The sequence below is a fragment of the Balaenoptera ricei genome, chromosome 7 (genome assembly GCF_028023285.1).
Source record: "Balaenoptera ricei isolate mBalRic1 chromosome 7, mBalRic1.hap2, whole genome shotgun sequence".
Classification (NCBI taxonomy): Eukaryota; Metazoa; Chordata; class Mammalia; order Artiodactyla; family Balaenopteridae; genus Balaenoptera; species Balaenoptera ricei.
In genome coordinates this window covers 50724781-50741478 of record NC_082645.1, presented here as the reverse complement: position 1 = coordinate 50741478, position 16698 = coordinate 50724781, and the positions used below count along the sequence as shown (strand labels likewise).

The following is a 16698-nucleotide window of genomic DNA, read 5'->3' as shown; positions in this document are numbered from 1 at the left end:
AGGTATATCTGTTTGCCTTATTTTACATTGATAAACTGAAAATGTGGTGCTAAATATCATCCAGTAAATCATACTTTAAAATGAATCTTTCTTTATATAAATATAATAGCTCTGAAAAGAAACAAAACATGTGCTTTGTTCCCTTTAGGGTGGAGAACTGGGTCACAAATGGCAAAAGAAGAAAAGAATTTTTGCTAAATACCTTTTCATACCTTTTGAATTTTGAGCTGTATATATACATTATCTATGCCAAAATTAATGAATTAATGAAACTTCCAAATATAGTATAAAAGAATGAGGAGCTCTGGTTATGTACTAGTTCCTACAGTAACTCAGTGGATAACCTATGCAAATCACAAACTGCTGGGCCTCACTTTTCCTCACCTACAAAATCATCACAATGGTTCCTTCTAGTACAACTATTTTATAACTGTTTAACAACTACCGAAAACAATGTTTTTCAAATAATTTAACTCCATTAGACAATGCAGTTGTACTCAGGGCTACACTTAGAGGCTCATAACCCTAGTATAATGCATCTATGCATCAACAGTTACTTAATTTCCATTCAGTTGACAACCAATCTTCATATACACTGTGGCCCTTAAGGATCTGAAACGTTGTTGAACAATTTTTAGTGGAATAGTTTCACATTTTTAGTTACTAAAATAAATGCTTGCTAACTCTCAATTCTATACATTTGACAATAACAGTCAAATGTTCCAAGTACAAAATAATACAAAGTCACATATATTAATAGAAAAGTCTATAGTACAGGTATTATACTTTTCCTTCTCTATCAGGATTATTAATGACTTCTCATTTAAAACATGAAAGTTCACACAAACTTTGTCTATTAGCTTTGTCTTGTGGCAGATACTTCAACATTGTTATTAGTGCTTTAAAAATAACATTTTCTAAAAGCAATATATGTTTCATTGTAGAAAGTTTAAGAAATATGGAGAAGGAAAAACAAGAAAAAAAATTCAATAATCCTACAACCCAAAGGTAATCAATACTAATATCATATTGTAAATATATAGGCACAGTTTATAAAATAAATACATATTTTCAAAAAGGAGAACTTGCATATGTGATTTTATAATCTTTTTCTTAACATATTTTGAACTTTCCTCAATATATTAAATAGTAGTCTACAGTATAACCCTAATATTCCCCCCCCTACTTTAAGTATGATAGTAAAAAAATCAGTGTTAGAAAAGCATTAGTAACCACCCACATGAGTGCTGATGGTACCTGTTAGGTTTCTATTCCTACCAGTAATAAGCAGGTTTAGGAACAAGATCCCTCTAAATACAAACTAACTTTCCTTCAAAATAAAAGGCATGGCCTTTCTGAAAGGCTTCTGATCCCTGAGGTAAAGATTCTGCTAACACATCTTAAAATTCTATTATGAATATCACCATTCACTTCAAGCTCTTCTGGGTTGCTTTCATTCTAGCTTGTCTTAGAAAACTAAGAAATTGTTTTAAGGTGTGCCTTTGTTCTGTCACTTTTTGGCTTGATCCCATTTGAGTGTTTCAGTATTGGAATTGTCTCAAAACTGTAAAGCACCCAGATAGATGTCTTCCTGATGGGCGCTATAAAAACTGTGAAATAAATATATATACAGATTTTAACTGGAAGCCAAAACAAACTAAAATGAAATGGAAAACAATGATGCTGTAGCTGTTATATACACAGGTCCTTTTAACTTGGGTTTGGAACCTGCTTCATAAGGTTCACCTTAAATTACAGACTATAAGGTAAAAATACAAACCGGACTGATGTAGAAAGAAACAGATTTTAATTATTTAATTAACTCAAATTTTAAGGTTAAAAACCAGTGTTTAAATGTAAAAGATGAAATCTGCAACAGGTGGCTGTTGACTTGCAATTAGTAAAAAACTTCTGGCAGAAACACACCATGCAGTAATCACAATGATCTTAGACTGTGAGATGCTACTTAACGAAAAAAATAATATTTGCAAAAAAATAATGAAGCAGTATGATGCTATGGGGGTTATAAGAAAGGTCATTATCACAGGCTAAACAGGTCCAATAATATATTCTCTTGGAACATGCAAGCATGGGCTTGTCTGTACCCAATCAAAAACACTAGTAGCTTATTTCATACTCACTATACTTTGCAGTTTTCCCTGGCTTCTAAGTAATTTTTTCAAAAGGAACACACCTCAATCCTTTGAAAAACTTTTTCACTTTGATGAAGATTTCAGATGAGTGACTGCTGAAAAAGTAAGCATCTAAAAGTATAAAGTTATCAAAGTATAACCAAGCTTAACCATGGTTAACTGTCAAAGCCACAACTCCCCAAAGACAATCATGTGACAGAGCAAGGTTTCAGAAGGGGAGCAGCAATAGCTACTATGATGTCTCTGTACTATGTGTTCTATTTAACCAAACACGGTATTTATGTCCTTTTAATTAATCTTCAGAGAAGCAATTAACTATATAGACACAGGTTATGGTGCATTTAAAAACACATTTAAAATAATTTTTGCAGACAATAAAGATCTGTATAAAAACAATGAAGCATGTGGATGATACAAAGAAAACATTAATCACTCAGGAGGATATTAAGTGTCTGAATAACTGTAATAATGGTGGTTGACATCACTAGAAAGAACAAGATATAAACTCTAATCAAAAGAAATATGTAGTTGTGTTTTGTATGATTTGTTTTAAAAGTAGGGATTAAGCCAAAAAAAAGAAAAAAGAAAAAGGTAAAAATATTTAAGTACTATTTAGGAACTGCTTCTGGGGACCTCTTAAAGTATACAACAATTTACCATTATTTACTACTATAAGAAATGTCTACTAACCAAATCAATAATCATACCATGATACCTAATGCACTCCACCTAAAACCCCTATCAGTCCTTTACTACAGTGTTAACCGTGCAAAGCTGTAAGGTACTCTCAAGATTAAGGCTCTACTATGCCCCCCCAAAAGGGTGTCCTCAAACTATGTTAGGAAAGTTTAAAGACTTCACTGAAAGCAGACTCATATGTGAGCAAATCTAACTTTTGCAACACTATTTCCATAATCTCCTTTTAAAGCACAAGAAAAATTGCAAAACAAATTAAAATGCTAAGTATTGGATCTTAAAATGGTCATTTATAACAGGCTTTTAAAATGTAAAACAGTTTTAACACATTATCAAATACAGGCATTACCTGGATAGATGGCTTGTTTAGGTGACCCAGATTTGAGGTTGTTTGTCTTGGTTCATGTCCTAAGACCATCATATTAGCATTGATCAATCTGAAGGCATCAATAACAACCTGTAAAAAAAACAAGGTGTCAGGTCATTTCTTTTTTAAAAAGCAAGTGATGGTGCCAAGCAACACTGGACAAGGCATGATCAACTTGCATCTGTTTCTGGCCTATTTCCAGAAAATCATTTAATTATAATATTAATAAAAAAGAACCTCCTGCTGACTGCGCCATCAGCACACCACCCTCCATCTTGTAATGTAAGGTGACACCAGTTATTGCAATTTTCATGAAGCAGTAAAGGGAAATATTAACTTTGCATCTTTATTATTGAAATACGTCATTACTAAACTTACACCAAACAGCCTTCATTGGTGTGCATATGTCTGTCACCTAAATTTTACCTAATCAAAATGAATGACAAAGAGAAACTAAAACTGAAAGTGAGCACAAGCTAAGGGACCACATCTAAAGCCCAGCCCTGTCACATCAATTATACCACCACAGTACTTGAAATGACAACAAAATTACAACCAGCAAGGCACTTGCTCCACGTATTCTCTTCTAGTCAGATACCTTTTACTTCTTGTGACTATAAAAGACTTTGTACCTTGTCTGATGGCCTTAAATGTCCAAGCCACTGTCAAGAATACGAGGCACAATACAAGAAAACCAAGGTCATCCGTGCTTTAAGCCAGGAACATGGTATAGAATGATACAGTCCTAAGTTCAGAGTAAAGAAATAGCAATAGGTATCCTCTTTTTGCCTAGGTGTATTCAAAATTTCTGTAGAGAAACACTTCAAATTCTTACATGATACAAATCATCTCTTAGCTCATATATTAAGAGATTTAACAAGAATCACATACTATCTGAATGCTTTTCTCTGTTCATTATCATGGATTTGAAAGAACTTGTTAAAGCTTTTAAATGTTGTTAAGTTTTATGTAAAGAACCGGGGATCTTAAGACAGATGCCTCTTTCAGGGAATGTAAATCAATTACCTAGAGAATAAACTCAATACATTCTTCACATGAAAGTATCTTAAAGCAGGGTAATATAGTTATTTCTAGATTTGCCTTTAAAAGTGCTAAACAACTGAGATTTATCAATGTTTTAAAAGCTATTGTCAACTAGACTGTTTCTCATTTGTATAATTATTGTTTGAGGATACTAAGGGATTAAAAAAAATTTATTTCCAAAATAAGCCAACTGGAATCTAATCAAGTCTGAAAAATCTGTAATAAGTATTACTAAATGCTATATGCTAAAGAATAAGATTTAAAGAAAGAAAGAAAGGAAAAATCACCCTTTCTAAAAAGCTGCCATGAAGGGTCAACGGTACTAATGAATACAAACTTACACCAAAGCACTATGACAAGTGACTCAATCTAAGGGCCTCCATCTACTCTGGCAATCCCCACCCCCGCCCCAAAACTTTGAATTTTGCTTTTATTTCTAACAGTTTGAATTTCCCCAAAGATTCCTCTTGCCTTAAAATAAAACCAAGTATCCCCAGAACATGCACGATTTAATACTTTGTGAAAACTTTTTTCTTTTTATACAGTAACTATAATCGACTTAACTTTCACAATTATGTATAAATAAATATGGCCTAGGTTTATACCTCTTGCTTATACTTAAATTTTTTTCTAATCACATTTTCATAAAGTAATAAGTACTACTATCAAACATGCTTTAATCAGATATTATCATAAATAATTTCAAACAATTGTTTAAAAACATATAAAAGTAAAATTTTCTAAAATTTTCTACTAAAAAGCACATAAAAATAAGATAAAATGTAGGCTAAAGAAGGGAAAAGAGACCATTTTGATAGACAGATGTACAACTTAAATAAATACAAAATTAAGAATTGCTTCCCTAACCAATAGCAGTAAATATTTAAGAGCAAAGCATCATTTTGGTCCAATTGTTTTTAGAATACTTGGATTCCATTTAAAGATTTCAGTATCATTTGTAGAAAAAGAACACTTCTACAAAACTATGAAAATTCCACAATATATCACAAAATATCTTTTTTATAATGAATGCTTTCAAACTAGAACAGGAGACCAGCTATTTTACACAAAAAAAATCTCTGTAATATTTCTCTGGAATATTATTAACAGGTGTGAAACTTCGTAAAAGGGAAATGAAAATACCAGCTAAAGAGATATCATGATCCATTAAAAACAATCTGAAATTTAGAAATTTTAATTCTATTTAAAATTAAGAGAAAAATCCAAGAATTTAATACACTGTTCAACTAGTAAATGATGGCCTATACGAAATGAAATGTTTAGAATGACGATTTCTGAGCAGCAATATGAAAGCCAATAGAAAATGAACACTTTACACCAAGATTAAAGGAATTTGCTGCCATCACTATAGCAACTGTCTTAAGGAAACTAACATGTTCAACAACCTGCAGACCAAAATTAGATTTAGTACACAATAAAAATATAAATATGGCAATATAGTCTACATTTTAATTTCTGTACAATTTTATAATTGCTTTTTGTGCTGTAAGAATAAGTGGGTTTCTCCTTTAGAGCAGCCTATCAAAATAGACTCATTAATGTCCAGTGCACTAATGAGCAATGGGTGAAGAAGGTGTTAATTATGCCACAGTAAGATTCAAGAAAAAGCCTTGGTGAGCACTTGGAGGTGTGTATAAGCTGAAGGCGTTTCTCCATGCTTATGTATTTACAGCATGATGCAACAGAATGACAGCAAAGTGGTCACTCCATGGATGAGAACAGAAATCTTAGATACAATATACTGAACAAAGAACCCCCAAGGATTAATTAAGGTATGGGAGGGGGGCAGGGGGAAAATTCATTTTTTTGAGCTACATGGATTTTCTAAATGGTTTGTTTTAAAGTATATATACATTAAACCAGTTCAGCTTATGTCTTATAAGGTTATAAATCCAAAAAGTAATTTAGCCAAAAAACTTTGCACAAAAACTACCTCCTTAATATGTACTAACAAAAACTTCCAAGCTAAAGTATGACGAATATTTTCAGGAATATGAAGCTAGACTTTTATATTTCCTTTCCATGATGCAGTCCTACGCACCACATTGAATCTCTATTCACCAGCCTGACCATTTAATTTTTTCTGGTACAAGTGCCTTGAGACTTTTCAGAGGTCACTGCAACAGTAGACAGCTTATAACAAAACCATTAGCAGTTTGGCTAGCTTAGGGAAACCTCTTACTTTCCTTTTTTGTTTATTATCACTGCATGAATCTGCAGCATATGATAGTTTATAATTTCTCAGGCTTGTTAAATTCATGTTAAAGGTCTGTTTTCTTGTTGAATAAATTTTGTTCATATAATGCTGCCTATTTCATACACTCAGTCTTTAATAGCACCTTTGGTCTATGCGCAACTCACAGATCAAAACAGAGGACTAAAATAGGGGTTGATGATGCTATTTACATGTGTGATTCCTGCTGTCTTCTTGTTAGTAGCTTTAATATAATAGAAGACCTTGTCTGTTTTGTAATTAACACATCTTTACTGGAGAGATATTTGGAAGTGATTGCTGTGAATATACTGGTTAGTAAAATAAACACAATCACACACCACTTTCTGTTATCAGACAAATTTGTGAATTGTACACATTATACCCCAGATCAACAAACTGTGATATAACAGCCAAGTAGAAGACACATATTTATATAACCCTTTATTTTTCTGAAAATATGTATTCACTCTGACCTTGCAAATATAATTAGCTTGTGGGATGTGCAGATTTCAGTACCATGGTTGCTTTACTAATTGCAACTCTTGGAAATAGATACTAAATATTTGGAAGCTGCCAATACAAAATAAAAACTGCATCTTTTTTGTACATCTGTCTTAGCTTATAAAAGCAAAATAGTTTTAAAAACAATACTGTGTTCCACATTTATTCCAAGCACACCCAAGGGTCAAACACCTATCATTTCATTTTAACAACGAATCTGGTTTAGGACACAAAACTGTAATTATTTTCAAATTCGGTTTAATCCATAATTTTTTGGCTTCTTTCATGAGTATAGTACAGTTTATCCAATATGCTATTTATTTTTAAATTCATGTTTTCATATCAACTGCTAGGTCACTGAAAGACTAGACTAAATTTCTAAAGCACCAATGTATGGTTCCCAATTTTTACACTCAAAGGAGACTAATTTTTAAGTAAAGCTTGTAAAATTAATTTAATACAAAGGTGTTTGAAAGAAAAATGCACAAGCACTTCTGGCAGTAGATACTGTAATTCATAATTTCTCTCCCTCCCCACCCCCCTCTCTTTTTTTGTTTAACAGTAGCTGCCTTTGGCATTCCCAGCTGCCCTTATATTGAAGTCAATGACTATGGGAAGTGTTTATATATAAAATGAGCTGGAAGAAAAAAAGCTTGAAAAAAAAATTCAGACCTCAAAATCAATGTCAAACATCAAGAAAAGAAAAAAGTTACAATTCAGTGACCAGTTAGGTTACACACTTAAACACATATAAACCCACCACCATAAAAAATAAGTCTCTAAATGACTATAAAAATGCTAGGTGTGGAAATCAAATACCCTTTATCACCTAGAAATGACCTGTTATCAACTGCTTAGGTTGTTTCTAGATTCTTTAAAAATTGAGGGTGCACGTGACCTGGGAAGTACTGCTGGGGTTTGTGACCCGTTCGTTACTTCTGCTGCCGTGCACTGCCAGGCATCTATAAGAGAAAAACATCTTATGTCTCTTGTAAGCCCACAGCATAAAAAATTCAAAGAAATCTTACTTTTTATGCCATTTCCAATGAAAAGCACTAAGAACTAAAACTGACTCATGCCAAATGCATATCACTGAATTGCTGTGATTTCTTAGTCTCAACTTTGCAACATGGAAATTATTTATAAAATGTCAATTTTAGCTCTGGAAAAGAAATTCCTATGTGTATGTACATTTTCTTTCTTCATCCTTGGAGAATTGCTTATTGTAAGCTAGAGATCTGTAGTACAACTTCAATATATTGGGAGAAAAGGGGATGGAGTATAACTAGCATAATGTACTTTTTTTTGACAAGTGAAGACATGCATCAAAATTCAAACAGTAAAGCCACCGTTCTGGATATATATACTTTAATAAAAACAAATCGATCTCTAAAAACTAGTATGGTGAAAGGTAATTAAACATTTTTAGATTCATGAAACTTTCTAAAAAGAATATAGTTATGTCATAAAATAAATTTAGCAAAATTTTTACAGTGTATGCATGTACTCAGTATGGTATAGGTATTTAAATGCTTAAGACACTCTGCAGTCAGAAGCCTGCCTAAGTTAGAATTCTGGTTCTAACACTTGCTAGTTATTGAGCTAAGATAACTGTTATTTAACTTCTCAATGTCTCCATTTGCTCATGAATGACACCATTTAATGATAAGATTAAATGAAATAATATGTGATTACCTACCACTATAGTTCTTAGTGTTTTTAACTGTGGCGCTCATGGTCTTGCCTAGCTCAGATCTCCTTTCAGTAGAACCTACTGTAGAGAGCATAGCTGACTCACAAACTCCAGATGCTACACTTTTGGATCCTCTGGGGGTTCACCCCAGGTCAAACCTCCCTTGGGCTACTCCCAGCCAATGTCTGAGCACAGCAGGGGTACTAAAAACCTAGCCATTCCTGCCAAATAAGGGCTTCTTCTAAAGGACAACTGTCTCAAGGACTCCCCAATAGCATGGCTGAAACTTTCTTAGGAACATGCTGCAGTCTGACGCCCTTCCTACCCAATTCTACTTTCTCTTTCTCCTTCCGCACAGTCAGACAGATTGAATCCCATTTTGGCGTTTGCTTCTTGTAGCACTCAACCTGACCAGTAAACTAAGCAGAATACTGCTACTGCAATACAGTGTTAAAGTTAGAAAAAAGCCACCCCCAAAATCAAATCAGAATTATAAATTTGGTATCCACAGACATTTGGCATATGAAAATACCAACAGGAAATTAGGGAGAGACCTTTAAAGACATATTTCCCTAGGAAAATTCCTAAATAAAATAAAGAAAAAATGTAACAGTTATACTGAATATTATCTCTTTTAAAAAATGACAATATGCCTAGAATTTTGATACTCCTCTATGATAGGTATTTCTAGAATTATAGGTGACGAATAAACAGTGAACTTAAAAACTGAACTCTTCAGGGACTATTAATGAGCTACAAGATACTAGCATCTTTGGGTCACTGGTCAGATAACCAACTCAGACTACCAATCCTATCTGGTGGCTACCCTGTCAGCCAACACAAAATGAGCAAGTGACTTCAGATTCCCCTCTAGTAGACAAACGAAAGCAACACAATTGGTATGCTTATTGACAGTCCCACATAAAGTAAAGGAATAAAAGGCTCTAGAGACTAAGGGCTAGGGCTCACCCATGTTAGAAAGGCAGTAAGGAGGGGCTAAGGGAAATAAAAGACTTACATACATTTCTTGTGCTTTAACATTACCTTCAAAGAAAAATACAAATATATCCTTCAGACTGCCATCTCTCAAAAAATATATAGTCATTTTCGTAGGAAAAATATGCAAAGGTCAGTTACTTTGCTATGTATGACTTTTACATATTTTTATTGGGCTTGTTAAAATATCATATAGAAATTATATTGTCTAATACTCAACAACCAAGAGGTAGGTATTAATATTCTCAATTTATGGATAAGGAAACTGAGGTTCCGAGGACTTGAATAAATTAAATGAGATGACAACCAGTAAGTGACACCACTATCATTTGTACACACACAGCATGCCAAAGCCAGTACTCTTCATCACCAAGCTATTTGATGTAACAGCTATCCTAACACAAAAGCAAGAAAAGATCACTCTTAGATTCAGTTACTTCACAGCAAGGTTTGTGTTTTATTCACCACTGAATATCCATTCCCCAGCAGAGTACCTGGGGCACCTAACATGGTGCAGAATAAATATCTATTAAAATGAAAAGCTCCAAGAAAGCAGTTTTGGTTATGTTTTTTGGGGGTTTTTTGGGGCCACACTGCGCTGCATATGGGATCTTAGTTCCCTGACCAGGGATCTAACCCACACCCCCTGCAGTGGAAGCGCGGAGTCTTAACCTCTAGGCAGCCAGTGAAGTCCCTCTGGTACCTGTTTTATATAAAGTTTTACCATGGAATGCCCCCACAAATTCATTACCTATAAAAATCTAATCACTAGCTTTACAAAATATATACTTCCCGTTTCCTTATCACCGCTCAGCTTTGAATTCATGAAACACTCAAATATCACAAAGCACTGACTTGTTTTTAATTAGGAATAAAAACTGCACACAGAAAAGCTATTTGGAATGTAAAAAGTGGCAGTGGGCATCTACTGAAAAGCTTACTAGTAGTCTAAGAATAATTACTGATTATTAGAATAATAATCAACTATGACTTAAAAGAAAATTTACTACCATAATCAATTCTACCCTCTTCAGGAAATTACAGTGATAACAACAGACTAAACCCGCCAAAACGAAGTCCCAGGCCCAGAAACATCCTCACGATCAACAAGGGTTAATGTCAAATCATTTGAATATGATCTTAAACAATTAATATACATGGGCTACGCAAAGGCCTTTTATACAAAGTCATAGTTTCCATTTTCCGGTACAACACTGGCATTAAAGACAGGGAGGAGATCTTACTCTCCTGTGTGTCCATTGTATGCCTGGCACACAGTAATGACCAATAAATGTCTGTTGAATGAATGACCAGGGATCATTAGATTGGGGAAAGAAAAGCATTCAAGAGGCAAAAGGGTCAATAAATAATATTCTTATAGATAATGGGACATTGTTTTAAAGGTTTTCCTATATCTTTACAGAAACAGCTGAATTCAAACTAATTTGAAGCAGATGTCTATCACTCAAATGTATAGCAATTACTAAACAATAATAAATTCGCTCAGAAATTATATTACTAATACAGAAGCTCTAAATTAAAAGAACAAAACTAAGAACTGTTAGTTCTATATCAGATTTATGCTTCTTAGAATTTTAAACATAAAATTGCTTTAAAATTCTTAGCTGACAATTTCTGATTATATCAGCTAAATTAATGTTATAAACTATTAAGTCTATCAGGAATAGTACATGCATATTAGCACCTAAAATATTTTCTTAGACATCCTCACAGATTATGTCTAAGAGTGTTATAAAACTTCAAATTGATACTAGGAGTAAAAAACAGGACGCAAACAGAAGATAATATAGTAACTAACCTTGTTCCAAGAGTTGGGTGAGTATGCTCCCAGAGCTATATTAGGAACGGAAATAGAATTTTTATGTGTCCTATTTTCTATTTTTCTCTTTCAGTCTGAAAAACTAGGCAAAGGAAAGGTATGTGTATGTATACAATTTGAGATCAGAATTATTCAGTCCCAATTAACCTTTATGGGATACTGATTAACAGAAAATCTTATGAATGACAGCTATTCTAAATATCTTCCACTACCCTTTGGAAGACAAATGACATGATAAACTTGAACTCTAGCTCTGATTACACAAGGTTCGGATTCATCAAGGTTAATGTCTGTGAACAAACTGGCTCACTGACCTTGTCAATCTCATGTTTCACTCATTTAATAAGTGATCACCACTAATGTATACAAATTACTTACTAAACCTCACAAAATTAGCTGCAGTTTTCTTTCTAAAAGTCTGAATTGGTAACAGCTGACCAGTGAAACATTCATTCCTGATTTTACCTTATAAACATTTATTTTTAAAAAACTACTTTTTGCAGACACTGCATCAATTCCAAGATATGGAAACATTTCTCCCTTAAAAGAAGCTCCAATCTTGTGAGAGAGACAACATACAGACAGGTGAATGAAACACAAAATGGTTTTAATCACATCAATCACTTCGAAGGCCAGAATTTTAAAGTAATATATTCATTTTCTTTTTCATCAGCATGCCCCAAAGAAATATGTTGGAAAAATAGTAAGTGTTCAATAAAAAAATCAGCTGAATCAGAAGAGTATTACTAAATTAGTCTGAACGTAGAAAATATAAACGGGAAAGTTTTCATTTCTTTTGTAATTATTACCTTCATCTTCCTAAAGTGAGCAAGTTAGTAATTAATTTATAGACTTGTTCTTAACAACATTTTCAGAAATACTCACATTCTATTTTTTTAAATATGCTAGTTGTTTTTCCTGTTAAGTATCAATTATTTTAATCTTCAGAATAATAAAGTGATATTTATTGCACACCTTCTATATGCATGTGCACTGTAATGATTATATATATCACTTCATAATATTCATAATATAATACTATGAGATAGTTACTAAAATCCCTGTTTTATAGATGAGAAAACCGAAGCTCAAGAAGATTAGGTAAGTTGCTCAAGGTCATGCTATAAAGAAGAGATAAAAATTGGATTCTAATACAGGCCTGATCCCAAAGTCTGTGCTCTTTACTTTATGCCCAGCCTTTATGGTAGATAATTTTTAATAACAATAAGAAAATGTTAAAACAAAACTATTAGTGGAGTAGTTTAAAATCTCCACCATCTTAAAACTTTCGAATACAAAATTTCTTGGGTAAGTAAAATATTTTCCCCCTTACCTTGAAAAAGACATGACCTTCTAGATATCTGAAAATAAAAGGTAAGCTCCTATAACATTCATTCCCTAATTCTTTCCTCCTATATTTGTAGTTACTCTTCAGAGTCCTACCTTTTCTGTAAAACGCTGATTAAAAGACAACAATAACAGAGTGATGTCCTTAAAATTCAGTCCAAGCTTCATTTACTTTGTGCAGTCTACACTGATTTCTGCCTACTTTTAATCTGCATTTACTATGTTTGCTATACAAGTACTATTTTATTGCATATTGACACATAAAAGGTTCTAAATAAGTATTTGTTGAATTACGTGTCACTAGCAACCAATTTAATACTTAGTTACAGAAACAAAGCAGTATCAGTATAATTTGTATTATGTCAGTATGCAGTGTAGGACTACCAGCACATAACTAGCAGAATGTTATCTGGCTCACTAGGGACACTAAATGTATATGACTTATCTTCTCAAAAAGACTAAGACCATTTTTTATTTAATTTGTATCCCCAAATCATTAGCATACAGGCATATCAGCTGTACTTAAGAAATACCTGATGATGAGTTGATCTGAAACTAAACACCACATTTTCAGAAGCCCATTGAATATTTCCAATCAAAGTAAATAAAAAATCTTCAAGAAAGTCCAGCCAGTGTGAAGATTTATTTGGGATAAAGGGTTTTTAGTGACTGTTTTGTTTTCAAAATAGAGAACAGACACAAAGATTGTTTGGAGTTAGCAGGTAACATGTGAACATTTTACTAACAGGAATCCTGACAAGAAAATTAGTTCTCAAAAGTAGTCATAGTTGTAGGCCAGTTTTCTGACTTTGCACAAAGTGACTGTTCTTTTTGCCCTAATGAAGAAGTGTAGTCATATTACAAGTTGAATTTACTTCTAAATTTGTTGCTGGATTAAGTCCAGTTGTAGGCTGAATATACAGGATAACAAAACATTAAGCAAGAGGTTGCCACCATGCCACTTGAGAACTGAAGTTTAAAATATTTTAATACGTGTTTTCTTTACAAGTAAACTAAAACAGAATCTTAAAAACTATTTCACTGGTAAGTTTTGAGTGGAGTTCACTGGTAATTTCTATAAGCTTACACTCCATTTAAATTACAAATGTTATTATCATTGATTTTTCACCTGTATCATTTTTAAACATTTCCAGGATTATGTGATATACAGAGTGATATGGATTCTTTATCGTATAGTACATTTTATTTTTTATGTTGGTCTCAACGTTTGGTCCTAGGGATGTCACAAAAGCTGACAGACATGAGTCTGTCTAAGCTGTTTTTAATTAATAGAAAAATACTATATGAGAAAATCAATTAATATATAATACCTACTAAAAATAGTACACAGAACTCTCGAGAACTCTGAGAAAATGTGCAGCTCCTTCCTCTTGACTTATGTTGAAGGGAATGACATCTACACACGTAAATAAGAAAAGGCCCTGCAATGACTTTGGTATTCATTTTCCATTCCTGAGTTATTCTAATTACATTGTTCATAACTGTCTAATATTAAAGAGCCAGTAAACAGCTTGAGTTCTGAAATTTTATAGACCTAGATTTGTATCCTTGTTCTGCTGCTTAATACATAATTGTATGATTTTGGGCAAAGTAATCTTTTTGACCCTAAATTTTTATACCCTTTCATTGACAAATGGAATAATAGAACCTATTCCCAGAATTACCGAAAAGAATAAATGAGACAAGTTCAAATGATTATTGCCATAATACCTGGCACACAGCAATAATTCCATAAAGATACAGTCAAGTCACTATAAAAGGAAACCAAACAGTTTGAATCAACTGAGATTACAAAGAAAGAATCCATTTTTACCTAATCACTCAAAAAAACAGAGATAATACTGGGACTTACAAACATGAAAATATAAAAATATACAGGAAAGAGGTATTAAAAGAACAGACACCCACTTAAATCCTTTATATAGAGATTGTCATTTAACTCTTGATCTAATCATTGCCTTACTAAATATTTTGACAGCTTTGATAAATCATGTGCAGGGAAGGGGAAGGGAGAGTCCTATGTTATTCTTCATTTTCTTGTAAGTTTATATTCTTAAGTATAATGATTTAACTAGAACACTCTAGCCATGGATTTACTAACATTTAATTTAATTCAGTTTTGAGACACTGAAAGAACTATAAATTATAACCAAACTCAGACACCTTATAAATGAAGTTACATTATTGACAAAAAAATGGATCCTTATTTGAGGTGATATAATTGTATAAATCTTGTTAGGTACAACAAGTGATGCGAATCATCAGTGATAGATGCTTATACTAAATTTTTTCCAAAAAATTTTTTTCATGACATATAAAACTAGACAGTGATACATGTAATTTCCTAAAGTAATTTTTGAGATATATTTTTAAATACTACATTTTACCACATGACAACAGAGTCATGTGATACAAGTATATTTTTTAATGAAACGCATTCTTTGAATCATGGTTAATTAGAAACAAACAATGCAAACTCCACAGTTATATAATACCTAAACTAGGTTTGGAAACTAAAATTGCCATTTAAAATACTATAAACAAGATAACCAAAATACATATTCATTTATTTACATTCTATTTTGAAAATGCTTTCTTTCATTGTATTTAAGTTTATATTTTCCTTTTCAAAGCAGCCACCATCACATGAGTTAAGTATCATAAAAAGTCACACCAAAACTACAAAACAGAATTCTAATTATGTTTAAAATTAAGCTTCAATCATTAGTAGTATATATTGTGGCGTGGGAATTTAATCAGATAATTCTATTATGTTTCTAAAATAATAATTATTACTTAAATGAGTTACTTATTGTTTACTTTTTTATAAGGTATCTTAATTATCAGAGAATTAAACTTAAATATTATACTGTACTTTAATTCATAAAACTAACAAAAGTCAAAGATTTTCAACTCCTTTTATCTATATCAGTTAAATAACAATACACTTAGTAAAAAAGAAAGTAAATAAATTGAAATGTCATTATATAGCAAGCCTCAGAAGTTATGCATTCAGAACTGCCTAGTATATCAGTTTCTATTATTGTTTTTGTGGCTAGTTTCTGCCTCTAAAGAGCTAAATCACATCTAATAGGATCATGATTTAGAAAAGACCTCAATTTTTATTCATCATAATAATATAATGTCAGAAAGTGTTCAAATTCATGACAGATAAAAACCCCATGTTTAAACAGCCATATTTAGTTTGAGCTGGTGAGCAGATGTAAATGTAATCTGCAATACTATCAAACTCCAGGTCTGATAGATAGCAAGCTAATATTTATTTTTAAGGGCTCCAAAAATTATTTGTAAAAGCTGCATAAAAAGGATTCCATAAATGTACTGTGATTTTATTTTAACAATTATTCTACACTACAATGGACGTACATGCTCAAACAAGACACCTCAGCAGTATTTTAAAGCAGTAACCACCTAGCCAATTTCTGTATGTTCTGTAGTTTTTCTAATCCACTCTCCCTGTGGTTGAGCAAAATCGAATTGCCTCTCACATTTGCAGACAGCTCTGTGAAGGTGATAATAGAGCTGCTCCCTGCTGTCATGAGGCAGGAAATAGGAAAATGGCATATGGGGCTAGAAAGAAAGAAAGAAAAAAAAAAAAAAAGAAAGAAAGAAAGAAAAAAGAAAAAAAAAGAAGGAAAAAAGAACTAAACAAGAACAAAAGATTTCAACAAAGAACAACTATAACCCAATATGCTTTGCAAGTTAATCTCTTTTCAGAATCATTTAGCATATCTAATCATTCATCTGTGTCCTCACTCCAAAAATGCAAACGGTTGATACCAA

General features: G+C 32.5%; 1 protein-coding gene across 1 annotated transcript in view; it reads right to left on the bottom strand.

The window, feature by feature from the left end:
• The window catches only part of PSMD14 (proteasome 26S subunit, non-ATPase 14), a 90346-nt gene that overhangs the window by 18591 nt on the left and 55057 nt on the right, over positions 1-16698 (bottom strand). The window contains exon 8 of the mRNA XM_059927983.1: positions 3199-3306. Within this exon, the coding sequence (XP_059783966.1) occupies positions 3199-3306 (108 nt within the window). The remainder of the gene's footprint in view (positions 1-3198; positions 3307-16698) is intronic.